The following is a 15697-nucleotide window of genomic DNA, read 5'->3' as shown; positions in this document are numbered from 1 at the left end:
ACATTGTGGTGAAGTAGCAAACAGATTTGGGCTTACTTGTCTATTCATTCCTCTTCATGATCTTGGCATCTCCAGCCTTGGTTGCCTTGATTGCCCCTAAGTCTAAATTCCTGTCTTCTCAGCCTGGTAGAACACTGCGGGCCTCAGGCTCCGCATTCTCTTCCACCTCTGTTCCACTGTACAGGGAAGAGGGTATGGGGGATAAATGGTGACAGAAGGAGATAGGACTTGGGGTGGTGAACACACAATACATACAATATACAGGTGATATAGAATGGTACACTTGAATCCTATATAATTTTATTAACCAATATCACCCCAGTAAATTCATTAAAAACTTAAAAAAAAAAACTTTGGAGAGATTATTTTTTAAAAAATAGTATGTAGATTTTCATTTCTTTGCATTTTTAAATAGTGAAATAGATCTTTAAAAATTTATTAGGCTTTTGCTAAGTTAAAAATGAGGTATATGTCCTGGCCAGGTGGCTCAGTTGGTTGGAGCATCATCGTGTGCATCAGAAAGTTGCAGGTTCGATTCCTGGTCATTCCTAGGCACATACTTAGGTTGCGGGTTTGATCCCCAGTTGCATATAGGAGGCAATAGGTCTATGTTTCTCCCTCACATGTACCTCTCCCCCTCCTCTCTCAAATCAGTACATACATCCTTGGGTGAGGGTTTAAAAAATGAGGTATATGTTCATTTGTAAATATGCTAATTTTTAGAAACTGTATAGATTAGATTCCTTGCTACTATTTTGGCTTCTTTTGATAATGAATATAATTGAATTAATTATTGGGGGGGCATACATATTTTTGACAGAACTGGAAGAACAGACTCGAAAAGCCCTGGAACTGGACCAGGAACGAAAACGAGCAAAAGAAGAAGCAGAAAGGCTTGAAAAGGAGCGTCGAGCTGCTGAAGAGGCCAAGTCAGCTATCGCAAAACAAGCTGCTGACCAGATGAAGAATCAGGAACAGCTAGTAAGGAACTTTCGTTCTACCTTGAGAAGAAGAAAAATTTACACAAAAGCTTGTAAAACTAAGTATATTACTAATGCCTTCTGGAAAGTAAACCAAAGATACAAGTATATCTTAATGACAGAGTGTAGAAATAAACCTCAAAGTGAAACAGAATAAAAGATAAATGAAGCCTGTTGCTGACAAAGGATTATGTTTCATTCAAACTTTATAGAAGCAACTGGCATGTTTTGCTTTAGATAAATTGACAGCATATTGTAGCTCCCATAAGCTGTCTGTAGGCCATAAGTGATTGGGCTTTTGTTTAGTGGACTTGCAAATAATAAGGACTAGGCATGACACTTAGAAGATGGTTCAGGCATTTACTTGTCTTTGGGTCTTTCTGAGCTTCAGATCCCTCTTTTTGAGAAGAACAATAATGCCATGTGGTAGGATTACTGGGAAATCAAATGTGATTATTTGACAAAGTGCTCTTTAAACTATGAAGCATTATATAAATACAGTTTTTTTTTCTTTTGTAGGCTTTAGCAAACACTTAATTGATAAAAGTTAAAAAATAGCTTCTAAGTCACCACATTTTAAGTTCCTTCTACTGAAACATGAATAAGTTCTTGCCTGTAGAATAATAAATATTCTTTCACTTTTCTTACTATCTCATTAGGCCTACTGTAAAGGAGATGTTTATGATTTTAAAGAAATACTACCTTTTTAAAGAATGGAGGACTATCTTAAGAAAAACCATAAAAAAGCCCAAGCATATATGTTAAAGCTTTATTGTCTTAATATAAATTATTGAACATATATTGTTTTGGGGTTTTTTTTTTTAGTTTTGGTAATTCTATTATTTATTTTAGGCTGCAGAACTTGCTGAATTCACTGCCAGGATTACACTCCTAGAAGTAGCCAAGAGGAAAAAGGAAGAGGAAGCTAATGAGTGGCAACAAAAAGTAATCATTTATTTGTTCATTCACTGTCCTTTATTGAAATACCTATTTTGTACTCCAATATGCTGAATTTGTGGAGATGAATATAGGGTACTGTAGTAATTTAGAGGGGGAAGATATCTGTGTGTATTATAGTAAATATTAATCTACTGATGTAAGCTAAGTATTTGGGGAGGACAGGAGAGGTAAATGAGGCAGGTGTTGGAAAACTCTTGTAAGTTTAAGCTGGGTCTTGAATAATAAAGTCGACTTTGGGGTAGAAAAGGTTGCGAATGGTTAGAGACTGAAGAGGAAGTCATTCCAGACAGAGGGAAATGAATGAGTGTAGGAAGTATGAAAGTACATGACAGATTTGAGGATAGCCAGTAAGCGAGCAGTTCAGAAATTTTGGGAGATGTGTCTGGAAAGTTAGGAAATTGAGTTGTGAAAGGCATTATATAAATGCCCTACTAAGGCAAGATGATGGAGAGTATCTGTAGACATTGAGTTCTGAAGATTTCAAAACAGGATCATATGTAACATGATCAGGTATGGTTTTATAAAAATTACTTAGCAGTCAGTGTGAAGGATGAATTGGGATAGTGGGTAGGATTACTTTAGAACTAAAGATACAAACTAAGGATGTGGCAGTGAGAATAAAGAGGAAATAAGAATTGTGAGAGACATTTTGTGGTGAATTCAAAAGGGCATGGCAACCAGATGATTGGATATAAAGTTAAATTACAGAGATGCAATGAAGATGATACTGATTTCTGACGTGAGTGGATGAAACCACTGTCTGAAATAGCACACAAGAGAAAACTAAGGCTTTCTTGCCTTAGTTGGAGGGGTACCGCATATAAGATAATGAGAGCTTAATTCAGGCTTTAAATAGCATTAATTCTTCAATGTATACTTACAGTTTTTCTACAATAAAATGAATATGGTTTCTTTCATTATTTTCTTTGTAGCGGTTTAAATTTTGTACGTATAACTGTACAAAGGAATAAAACTCCGTTAACCTACCTGTTACAGTACTTTCTTCATTAGAATTTTATAGAGACACATAAACTTAAGAATAACACATCACAGGGGCAATTCCTGTTAATTATGGAAATTAGAAAATTCACACAAGGAATTACATTCCCACAGACTAGGATGGATCAGTATTATCACAACTCAGTGTATATCCTTTCAGGGTCTTTCCTGTTTGCATGTGTGTGTCATACACATTTGTGTGTTCACTGTGAGATCATGCTGTATATACATTTCATTTCAGTCAGTTTTCATCTCATCTATTATTAGACTATTCAAAAATTTAAACATAATTGACATTCTATTAGTTTTAGGTATACAATATAATAATTCATATTTTTATATGTTGTGAATGATCGCCACAGTAAGTCACCATACATAGCTACAAATCTGTTTTCCTTGTGATGAAACCTTTTAACTCTCAATGACTTTCAAATATGCAATACAGTATTATTAACTACAATTTTCGTGCTGTACATGACATCCCATGATTTATTTTATAGCTGGGAATTTGTATTCATTAACCCCTCTGTCGTATTTTGCCCATCCTTGCCTCTGGTAACCACCAGTCTATTCTCTGTATCCATAAGCTCGGTTGTTTTGTTTGTTTTTACATTCCACACGTAGGTGAGAGTATGTAATATTTGTCTTTCTCTGACTTACTTCACTTGGCTTAATGCTCTCAAGGTCCATCCACGGGGTTACAAGTGGCAAGATTTCCTTCTTTTTTATGGCTGAATTATATTCCTGTGTGTGTGTAGGTATATTTATACACACACATCACCTTTTCTTTTTCCATTTATTCATTAGTGGACCTCAAGTTGCTTTCATATCTTGGCTGTTGTAAATATGCTGCAGTGCATGTGGGGATAGGTCGATCTGTCCAGGTTAGTGTTTTTGTTTCCTTGGTTTAAACACCCAGAAGTAGAATTGCTGGATTATATGGCCATCCTATTTTTTCATTTTTTGAAGAATCTCGATACTGTTTTCCATAGTGGCTGCACCAATTTACAGTCCCACCAGCAATACATTTGTCCTCCCCAACACTTATTTGTTATTGTTTTGGTAATGCCCATTCTAGCTGGTGTGAGGTAATATCTCGCTGTGGTTTGATGTTCATTTCCCTGGTGATTAGTGATGCTGAGTACCTTTTCATGTACCTATTAGTCATCTGTACATCTTCTTTGGAAAAATAGCTATTCAGTTCTCTGCCCATTTTTTAATTGGATTGTTTGGTTTTTTTAACTGTTGTATGAGTTTTTCAATATATTTTGGATATTAACCGCTTATCAAGTACATGATTTGTAAATATTTTCTCCCATATGGTAGGTTGCCTTCTTGTTTTGTTGATAGTTTCCTTTGCTGTGCAGAAGTTTTTTAGTTTAATACAGTTCTACTTGCATATTTCTCTTTTGTTGCCTTTGCTGTTGTGTCAAATCCAAAAAAAATCATTGCCAAGACCAGTATCAGGAACCTTGCTGCCTATGATTTCTTGTAGGAGTTTTATGGTTTTACATCTTAAATTCAAATCTTTGACCCATTTTGAGTTAATTTTTGTGTATGGTGTAACATAGTGGTCTAGTTTCATTCTTTTGCATGTGGCTGTCCAGTTTCTCCAACATCATTTATTGAAGGACTGTCCTTTCTTCATTGTATATTCCTGGCTGCTTTCTCATAAATTAATTGAACATACACGTGTGGGTTTATTTCTAGGCAGACTATATTCAAAATTGACCCAAAAAGTCTTTTATAGCTAATTTGTCAGGCCAGTATCCAAAGTAGGTAGGACTGCATCGCATCTGTTTGCTTTAAGTCTATTTTAAAGTAGGATAGTTCTTCTTTTTATGATACTGAATTACTGCAGGCACCCAGATTTTCCCTCCTCCTTTATTTTTCTAGTTGCTTTTTCATGGTGTCATTCAGCTTGTTCTTTTATCATCAGTATTTCCTGTAAAGTGGGTGATAGACCTAAAAGTGTGAAGGATTTAAGTTAAAAGTTTTTGGCTATAATGGCTTATAAATAAGTGAGACTTCCATTATCATCCAAATTAGAATATTTTTGAAAGTGAAAAGGAGGGAGTGCTATTAATAATTACAACAGGACAGCAGTATAAAGCAGAACTTTTCAGGTAAAGCAGAACCTGCACAATAGGATCACCCAAATAATTGGTGCTGTTGGAATACTTCCTGTTTTATCCTATCAGATGACAATATCTAGTTAACTCACCATTAATGATTTTAATTGATTATTGGATTAGAGTAATTATAATCTGATTCCTCCATGTCTGGTTGCATTTTCCTCCTTGTGGTTAAAATATAATCTATTAGGTGTGGCATTCTTTGGCATTCATTATACAAATACCATTTCTCATCAACAGTTTGCAGAACAATTTTAGCAGCAATTGTGATAATCCTTGCCAGAATTAATAATTTTATTAAGGTCTTCAAAGTAATGTTTTTAAAATTCTGTCACTTCTATCTGCTGGCATTCTTCTATTAAAGTAGAACTTTTCATCAGTAGGGCCTATTTTCATTGCCTGAAATACAGTTTCAATTAGGAAGCATTACTTGATTCTTTAAATTACTGATTTTTAAAGTTGCTTATAAACTTATTTTTAACATTCAGGCTTATGCAGCCCAAGAAGACTTGGAAAAGACCAAAGAAGAGTTAAAAAATGTAATGTCTGCCCCCCCTCCTCCACCACCACCACCAGTCATTCCTCCAACCGAAAATGAACATGATGAACACGATGAAAATAATGCTGAGGCTAGTGCTGAATTATCGAATGATGGGGTAATGAACCATAGAAGTGAGGAGGAACGTGTAACAGAAACACAGAAAAATGAGCGTGTTAAAAAGCAACTCCAGGTATTTAAAATTTGCAGTTCTATGAATCTTTAAAATATAGTTTGCATTTTCCTCATTTATCAAGACAAAGGGAACATTTGACCTTTGGAAGCTGTAACATTAGCTGGCCTTGCGATTGGTTGGTCTGTGAGTGCTTGCCCTACAGGCACAGCATTTCATTCTTTTGTTATGTGACTCCATTAGCAAATGTTTGTCAACTTTATGTAATCAGTCCTAACCTAGTGAGTTATTCTTTAATTATAACTTGACCCATGTTTAAGGATAGAAGTATTTTCATGCTGTGTGTTTGAAAAACTAAATTCCACTTGTGGAATTTAGTTTTTTAAAAAAGAGTCTATTAAAAAGCAGTGGTAACTTGACTACCTGTGTGACATTACATCATCGGAATTATTATTGATCTAATTATGTAATTAGATAAAAATAGGAAATTTTAATATTCTTGGATTTTTCCCATTTTCTAATTTTTTAATTGGTGAAATCTTTAGATATTAATAAAGAAAAGAAAATAAGCTGATACTTGTAATAAATATATTAAAACTTTTGGAGAAAGCTTCTCTAGGGTATAGTGTAGTTTTTAGATCTTACCATAACATTATTCTGTAATGGCCACATTAAATTTTTATAAGTCATTTCAAGTATTGTGAGAAAGTTAAGGAAATTTAGATTAATATACAAAATCATAATAGTTGATGGGTGTAGAAATGAAAGGCCATGCGTATTTCTTCCTAACCACTATCCCACGATTACTAAAAGTAAAACAAAGTAATACACTTTAAAGATCTTACGCTGGAATTTTAAATATACTAAAAAGAAAATTTCTTGTATGTATGTTTTTGTCTTTTAAGTTTTTAAAATCCAAGAAAAAAAATAATAGTTATACTTTTTTATTTTTTAAACATAGGCATTAAGTTCAGAATTAGCCCAAGCCAGAGATGAAACCAAGAAAACACAAAATGACGTCCTTCATGCTGAGAATGTTAAAGCAGGCCGAGATAAATACAAGACTCTGCGACAGATCCGACAAGGCAATACAAAGCAGCGTATTGATGAGTTTGAAGCAATGTGAGAGCTGTTATTTTGCATACATGTTCTTCATAAGCTGAACCACCAACAGAGAAAAGCAGGCCTTTGCAGATGTGATGGAATGCATCCCACCTTGCCAAAGCACTTATACCAGTTTGACTGTGGTGGCTAAAAGACATATTTTAAGGGAGCTCTTCAACATTAAGGCAGTGTGACATCATGCTTGGTTTTCTTTCTCATTTGAGCCAGGGAATGGAGAACAGTGTTCATCATCACCTCCTTTCATATTTTGCATTTTCCATTTTTTCTGTTGAAGATTAACACTAATTATCATGTCTGACAAATGTGTATGTGTGACTTAAGCACTTTGTACATTTTAAAGGATGATGGTGATTTAATGAGTGTTCAGGTTGGGGACTCTGTTTTCCCTTGCCCCTTGCTTATTTTGCCTGCATGTATTTCATAGTCTCTCATTATATTTTCTCAGTGTGCCCCTGTCATACCTTGCTGTGCCCATAGTCACAAATCTGCCACCATACAGATCATTGGCGTTGTCAAAAGGCGGGTAGGTCACAGGTGGACAGTCTTTGATCCTTGTGTAGAAGATGGCTGTGAATCATGAAAAGAATTTAACAGTGTAGTGTGCAGCTGGTGGTTAATTTTTTAATCCCAGTTTTACTACATTATTGGATATCTGATCCTTGCTTACTGACTGCTGAATTGATTAGTGTTTCATCTTCTGTCATCCTTTGGTTTTCTTTGCCTACAGATTCACAAAGGTGTAGAGAGCAGGTAGTGGTTCCCTAGAAGAGTTTATTGATGACATACTACCTGCAAATAACAGTTATCTGAAAAATTTTAAAAGTTTCTCTCTTTCACAGATTGGTTTACACAGTCAGACATTTAATAAAAGAAAATAGATATTTGATGGTAATTGATTATAAATAATCATTAAAAACCCTGGACCTTCCTGGAAGGGCAGCATATGAAAACATCAGTCCCATGAGGGGACAGTAATACTACCTCACTACTACACCTGCGGTGACTGGTTGTGCAACACAGTAGTGTTCAAATTACATGTTTTATGATGCATAGTAAGACTTTCAATTATGAATGACTATGTTTGAGATTTCCTTTTCCTTCAAAATATTTTAGAGTGCTAAATTTTTAACTGCCTTTTTGTTGAGCGGAATTGTGGGACTCTGAATTGTATCAAAATTATAAGCTCTCACTGGTATACATCTTCCTGGAGAGGTGTTGTATGTCTGAGGATTGTGTGTGTGTGTGTGTGTGTGTGTGTGTGTGTGTGAGAGAGAGAGAGAGAGAGAGAGAGAGGTTGTCCTTGTAGCAAATGAAGAGTGTACCTTCATTTCTTGGTCTAATTGTTACATAATCATTTTAGCACATTTGGTTCCTAAATCATTGTGCTTATTTTTTTTTCAGTCTCTAAGAGTGCTTAAATTTGGTTTGTTAATCCTATTTTATAAATTATAATTTTAGGTAATAAATATTAAGTTCAATTATATCTTTGGAAGAAATCTTTCCATTTTGAAAGATGTTGTAATACTCACATGGTCTAACATTTTCCTTATTGTAAAACATCTGAATTTGGAGATAAGGAAAGCCTTGTTTTCTCTGTGTGGTTCAGCTACTTTTCATTTGGTATTATGCATTCAGATTGGCATTTACCTATTGAAATTGCCATTTTGTTAAGACATTTTTCATGCACAGTAGATTCAAGTTGTGTCTGAAAATATCTCTTAAGCTTTTTGATTTTGCTGACTTTTAAAGGATTAATCTGGGCAGACATTATGAAAAGGAAAGGTTACATTTAATATATTTTTTGGATTTTGTAGGACAAAATATAACTGGTTAACTTTGAAGTGACTGTTGTACAGTGGTTGTACACATGCTTCAGAACACTGTTGAAGAGAATGTTTCTACTTTGAGCACATTAGGGGGATACATGGTGGACCCTGTGTTCATGCTTAAACGCATAAGTGTTCCTTTTTCCAAAGCATTACAGCAATTGCCATAACAGGTGAAAATGTGGACTACCTTTGGGTTTTTATCAATTTGCTTGGTTTTGAATTGTGTGCACTACCATTGCTGCATCAGTTTGATATCAGTGTTGAAAAATTACCAGTTATATTTGCTGTTTATACTCTATTTGTAGATTAGGATTAAAATGGAGTTAATCCATTTTTAAAGCTGTGTGAATTTTTCTAAACAGGAACAACTATTTGAAATATGGATTTTCATAGTGATTAAACCAATTATAACTTTTATTATTAGCAATTGAAAGCACATGTTCATATAGCAATGTAAAGATATATTAATGAGTGTTTGGTAAATTCCACCAGGCATTTACCATTAGCATCATTTTCTGTTGTACAATTAAGTTACAGTTACATCTATAATTTTGGATAACATTCATTGGTTAACAATAAAGTGACAAAAGCTCATGCCTTTAAGGTCCACTGTTGTTATTTAACATGGAGTTTTTTTGGTATATTTTCTGAAAATTATCATCTCCATTAGGCCCATAAATCATCACATCTTAAAAATGAAAAGTGGTTAGGAAAAATTACAGAATTCTCATGGATTTGCTCTTTCTCCTAAATTATACCTCTTTTGATATGGAAGTAATGATGATTGTGAATTCTGTGGAAAAATTAAATCAACCCTTTTGAAACAGAAATCAAGATTTTCAGTCATTGCTTTTATTGTATAGTGTTCAGTTTCTTTTTCCTAAAGAAGCTGTAGTTTCATTGCCATTGATTAATCTCACTGTTAAAATGCTAATGTTCTTTCAGGAACTGTATTCTAAGTGCATTTATGCAAATATATACTCTTATTTTAAAGTAACATTACAGAGCAGTTACCATAGAGACATTAATTATCCTTTTAAAAGCTTCTTACTAATTTTTAACATGAAGATTATTAAAAGATTATTACTAAATAAGTGATAAAGCTAAGAATAGGAAAAGCCAGGTGTCTTCTCAATTTATAGTAATATTTAATTCACTTTTTTAGTGCTGTTTTTAAAGGCAGGTAGTGATTTCTTCTGATCCTGCCAGAAAAGGGAATTTTGTATTGTAAAGTTTTTTTTTGTAAAGTTTTTTTAAAGAACTAGGATTACCACTTACAAAGTATCTTAGGCTGTATTGGAGCTCTCACTCCTAATTATTATTAGAAAAGGGTTTCAATGTTAGTATTCTAATGAAAAATAAAAAATGCCAATCATTTTTTGTCTCAGTTTTGATCACCTTATTGAATGGTGATGTTGGAAGTGAAGAGAAAAACTTTTTAGATACAAAAGCATCACATTCTACATATGTATGATGAATAAAATTAGTTTTTCTTTTAACTTTTTGTTTTTTTTTTTTTTAAGATTTTAGGTATTTAAGACAGAGGGGAAGGGAGGGAGAAAGAGAAGGAGAGAAACATCAGCGTGTGGTTGCCTTTTGCGTGCCCCCTACTGGTGACCTGGCCCGCAACCCAGGCATGTGCCCTGACTGGGAGTCGAACTGGTGACCATTTGGTTCAAATGCCTGCACTCAATCCACTGAGCCATACTAGCCAGGGCACAATTAATTTTTTTTTTAATCTAAAGCTTAAAGCTGAAGTGTAAGGAATTACTGCCTTTAGCATTAATTTACTGAACTGATTAATAAACCAAAACTTAGATATCTTTAGTAAGATAAGGGAAAACATTTAAATATGGAACTACACTACACTGGTAGATAAGTTTCTCTCTTAAATTTATTCTAAATGAACAGAAGTTGAGCATTTTCTTTTTTAAACAAGATTATGTATCATGTTCTAATGTGGTTTATCATATAGAATGACAGTATTCTAGTACATTTCAAAAGCTCAGTGGATTCTGCAGATGTTTTGATAACTTCATAAAAGTCAAGGCAATCTTACTTCTCACATTCTACCCTGGTAACCAGGAAAAATTGGCTCACAATAATGTTTCATACATCAAATCTTACCACTTTTCCATCCTTGACTTTTTCACTTAAATTATCTTAACTCCCATTTGTTCCTAGTGGACCTTCTTCTTAATGTGCCCATCTTTCAAGATTGTTAGAGCTACCATTTTTACCTGTGGAAAGATCATAACTCCTTTGTTGCCTCAATATTTTGACCTTCCTTAAACTCTGATACAAGGGTTTTCTGATTTCAGGTTGTATTCACTGCTTTAGGAGTTGAAATATCCATCATTATTTTCCACAGAATTTTAAGGTTAAAGGTCATGACTAGGATAATGTATGACACATCTTTTAAATTCAGGTTTCTGTTTGGCTTTGGGCTTCCCTGCCTACTAAATGGTTCCAGGTTATTTAATGATCTTCATTTAGCCAACATGTTTTATTAAGTACCAGCTATATTCTGGGATAACAGAAGCAAGATTAGAATGACTGTGACCCCTTGTTACGGCCTATCTTAAAATATGGAACTTCAAAATTAAATTATCTTAGCTCTTAGACTATTTGCATTTGTGTGTTACAATACTAGATTGTCTTAAAAATGGCAATACCATTTTGTCGATTCATGTTATTTGTATGCCCAGATTCCTCCGTGCTTGTATCTAGTCACTTGCTTCCATCCGCGTAATTTATTTGTATTTCTCTGTTCTAATTGTTCATGTTTATTTAATGATCATTTTAAAATCTAGATGTACTTTGATATTTATGCATGTCATTTGATTGCTCTTAAAAATAGCGATACTGGTTTTAGTTTGTCTTTACTAAGTCTATATAGCCAATAATAGTCCATCTTCCAAGTGGTAATATGGGATCAGAATTTCTGAGATTTATGCAATGATCCTTGGAAGAGTTCTTTTTGGTAAAACATGGATTTATTATATGAAATTATTGCACTTTTATAATGTATGCCATGATATTACTTTTACTTTTTTTACAAGTTAAATTTAAATGTTTTATTTTCTATTTTAGATCTAGGAATGCATGTATGTCTTAGACTCACAAGGCAACACCTCCCTCTCTTTCCTGTTGTTTATACTGAAAAGTCTGTAATTCAAGGCTAGCATTTGAATGTATATGCCATCATTCCATTTATATTATTATTAACTTCAAAAGTTTAGCTGTTTTGGATAAGAGTTTTGTGATGAAGGAGATCAATATAAAGCAGATCAACATAAAGCAGATCAATAGACAAAAGTTAGTGAAACAGGATAAGAATACACAATATAGTTTCTTAGGTATTCCTTTTCTTTGGTGAATTGCTTAATTTTTATTTTTTAGCTCAAATATCAAGCAAGCACTGGTCAGTATTTAAAGACATCTTTTAAAAAGTACCTAAGTTTAAGTTTTTCTAACTTTATAGGAAGACTTATTTTATACCCAACTGACAAACCAAGTGTAATAATTATAATAATAGTCTATATTAAATATTGAAAAGTTTAATGGCATTAGGAATTTTCCATTGAATCTTTATTGTGTTAAAATATACATAATGTAAAATTTGCCATTTTAACCATTTTCAGGTGGACAGTTTAGTTACAGCACATTCACACTGTTGTGCGACTGTCACCACTGTCCACCTCCAGGACTCTTCCATCATCCCAAACAGAATCTCTGTATTTGTTAACCACTAACTAATTCCCCGTTCCTCTCTCTTCTTAGTCTCTGGTTACCACTATTCTACTTTCTGTCTCCAAATTTGACTGTTCTAAGTAGCTCTTACAAGTGGACTCATAATATTTGTCCCTTTGTGTCTGACTTCACTGAGCGTATGTTTTTGAGGTTCATCCCTGTTACTGCATGTATCGAAGTTCTGTTCTTTTTAAAGGCTGAATACTATTCCATTGTATGTATGTACCATATTTTGTTTATCCTTTCATCAAAGGACAACTGGATTGTTTCCACATTTTGACAATTGCCAACAATGCTACTGTGTACGTTGGTGTACAGATATCTGTTCAAGTACTTGCTTTCAATTCTTTTGGGTATATACCCACAAAGGAAATTGCTATGTTTAATTTTCTGAGGAACTGCCATACTATCTTTCTTAGCAGCTGTACCATTTTACATTCCTACCATCAGTGCATAAGGATTCCAGTTTTTCCACATCCTCACCAACAATTGTTATTTTTGTTTTTGATAATAGCTCTCCCAATGGATGAAGTGGTATGTCACTGTGGTTCTGATTTGCATTTCCCAATAATGCATTTCTCCATGATGTTGAACCCATCTGTTCATGTGCTTATTGACCATATGTATATCTTTTTTCTCAAAATTTTTATTCATGTTTTGCCCATTTTTTAAGTTGAGCTGTTTTGGTTATTATTGAGTTCTAGTTCTTTATATTTTCTGAATATTAATTTCTTATCAAATTATATGAGTTGCACATAATCCCTTACCAGATATATGAGTTGCAAATATTCTTCCATTCGTGGGTTGCTTTTTCACTCTGTTGATACTATCCTTCGAGGCACAAAATTTTGATGAAGCACAGTTTATTTTTCCTTTCGTTGCCTGTGTTTTTAGTTTTCATGTGTTTTAAAGAAAAAAGAGTAATTTTTGATGAAGGTATTACTAGCAAGAGGCAGACCAGTAGGGGTATCATATGTACACTGTTTAGAGCCAAGAGATGAAAAGCAGACTGTCTGGACTGCACTAGACCACGTGGTTCACTGCGTGCTGACTCTGGGATGGTGAAGCTTCAGTGGGTTGAGTCAGAAATGTATGGAGCCTTGAATTCTGTGCTGAAGTGGTTTGGGTTTGATTTGAAAATGCCTGGTACCTTCAGGAATGAGTTACAGAAGGGAACGATAACTTAAGCTTAGGCCCAAAGGACAATTCATGCTGCTATGTAGATATACTTCATTCAGAGAATAAAGAAAGCTTAATAGAATTATGTAATTCTTGTAATTAGCCCAAAGAAAGGCTGTGGTCATGAGAAAGAATTAAATTACTACTTTCTGAGAATTTAAAGGAAATATCTGGATGTAATTTACTCTCATGTTTTCTATGTGTAGTAATGCTTTTTCTTCTTATTTTCCAAGTGACCTCTTTGGTACAGTTAAGACCTTTTTTTTTCATTCTTTTATCCAGCCTCTGGGGTTGGGTTCTTCAATGGCACAGAAGAACAAGAAAGACACCCAAGTAAAAATAGATCGGATTCTGTGTTGAATTTCCAGATATTCTACCTTCTTGTCTCATTTTTATAAGCAATTTCATATTTCTGGATTGTCTGTTTTACAACACTTCTCTGGAATCAGATTTAGACACTTCGATTCCTAATGCATTGTCTTCCCAAAAATGTAATACCTGACCAAAGGTTAATATCTGTGTACTATGAATTTTAATACTTGCTTATAGTTGAAAAATGATTATGCAGAGAGTGCTTACAACAGCAGTTCTATCAGTATCCTTTTTGCTTCAGATGACCCTAATAATGTGGCTAGAAGGCACTTGAAGGGTTTTCTAAAACAAGTTTTTAAGGAGTTAGAAAAATAGTTCTTAAAAGATCATTTTGAAGAGGTTACATTTAACAAAACCCAACTCTGAAGATTATCTCAGAATATAAATACACAGTTACTCACTGGGTGTGACAGCTTTGAACAACTTTGGAAATTTCTGTAGGTTTTTAAAGTTAAAGATCATACTTGATTATGCTTGCTCTGTCAACTAACTTTTGCTAAAAGTGTGATGATTCATACGCTTATGTCCAAATGATAGGGGTTGTTTTTCTTTCTTATTTTTGTTTATTTTCCCCATATAATTCCTAATACAGTATTTCTTTCAATTTTTAGGACATAAAGTTTTTGAATATAGGTAAATAAAATCTTTTGCTAATCTGAGTTATAAGTGGATGGTTTTCCTTCCCACTAACTTGTTAAACTATAACAACGTACCGCTGGTGTGGAGATAATACTTGATAGTAGCTCATTTTAGTTTCCTAGAACATTGAGGTTGATTAAGCTGTTATTTTTCCCCTAGAAGTTTTCAGATCTTTTTAAAGTAGATCATAAGTATAAAAAATATTTTTGTGGGTAGGTACAAAATAAAGTCATTGTTACTTGGTAGTTTATATGCATTCTTAAAATACCCTGCAATTTGAGAGATTACTTGCATCTTGTAAAAACTAGAGTACCATGCAGTGTAAAACCGAGATTTAGGACCCAAACCTCATCATCTGTAAAGTTTGTAATATAGTTCATGCAGTGGGCTGCATTATATTCTACTGTCAGTTGATGTTTTAAGGATATTTGTGATAAGTGTGTGGAACATAGACTGTATCAAAGACTTTGCATCAAATGTAAATAATTTATCCATTAGAGGAGATTATTGGCATTAGTATTTTTGGAATGTTCTCAAGCATTAGGAAGACTGGAAGCAAGTACATATGTCTTCTATATTACTGGTATCATGTCTACAGGTAAGAAAATTTTTCTCTACCGCCTCTTAATTTTGAGCCATTATGCTTTAGCTCTTAGGTAGTAGACATTTAAATGGTTTTTAGTTTAATAGTATTGTGAAAGGAATGCTGAATGGGAGACAAGGAGGCATGGCATTTTTTTCCCATAAAGTAATTAAACGAGTGTATATGTACATGTGCATTCGTACAGTCATTCATTCTTCCAGTGGTTTGCAGAGTAACGGATATTTATGCAAAGCATGGTTTTGGTTCCGAGGAAATGAGACACTGTGACTATGTCATGGAAATTGTAGTTAAAAAAGGGAGTTAAGACATGAACTCAAATTAAGATATAGAAAGTAAAGTAGTTAAAATACCAGAAAAAAAAGATAAAATGTTAATGAGTTGGAGAAATTAGAAGTCGCTTAGTAGGTGCCAGTTAGCAAACAAAAGTTGTGAAATTGACTTAATTAATGAG

The 15697-nt window shown here is 33.8% G+C and overlaps 1 protein-coding gene across 2 annotated transcripts in view; it reads left to right on the top strand.

The window, feature by feature from the left end:
* The window catches only part of RDX (radixin), a 103363-nt gene that overhangs the window by 63121 nt on the left and 24545 nt on the right, over window positions 1-15697 (top strand). Inside the window, exons 11-14 of one of the 2 annotated variants that reach the window (XM_024570728.4) lie at window positions 821-981; window positions 1833-1925; window positions 5563-5805; window positions 6707-6867. In XM_024570728.4, coding sequence (XP_024426496.1) covers window positions 821-981; window positions 1833-1925; window positions 5563-5805; window positions 6707-6867 — 658 coding nt within the window. Of the gene's footprint in view, window positions 1-820; window positions 982-1832; window positions 1926-5562; window positions 5806-6706; window positions 14663-15697 lie in introns of those variants that run through there. The other variant, XM_024570727.4, reaches the window with a different exon arrangement.

Source organism: Desmodus rotundus, chromosome 5, assembly GCF_022682495.2.
Source record: "Desmodus rotundus isolate HL8 chromosome 5, HLdesRot8A.1, whole genome shotgun sequence".
In the NCBI taxonomy this organism is placed as follows: domain Eukaryota; kingdom Metazoa; phylum Chordata; class Mammalia; order Chiroptera; family Phyllostomidae; genus Desmodus; species Desmodus rotundus.
This window is presented reverse-complemented; position numbering and strand designations above follow the sequence as displayed.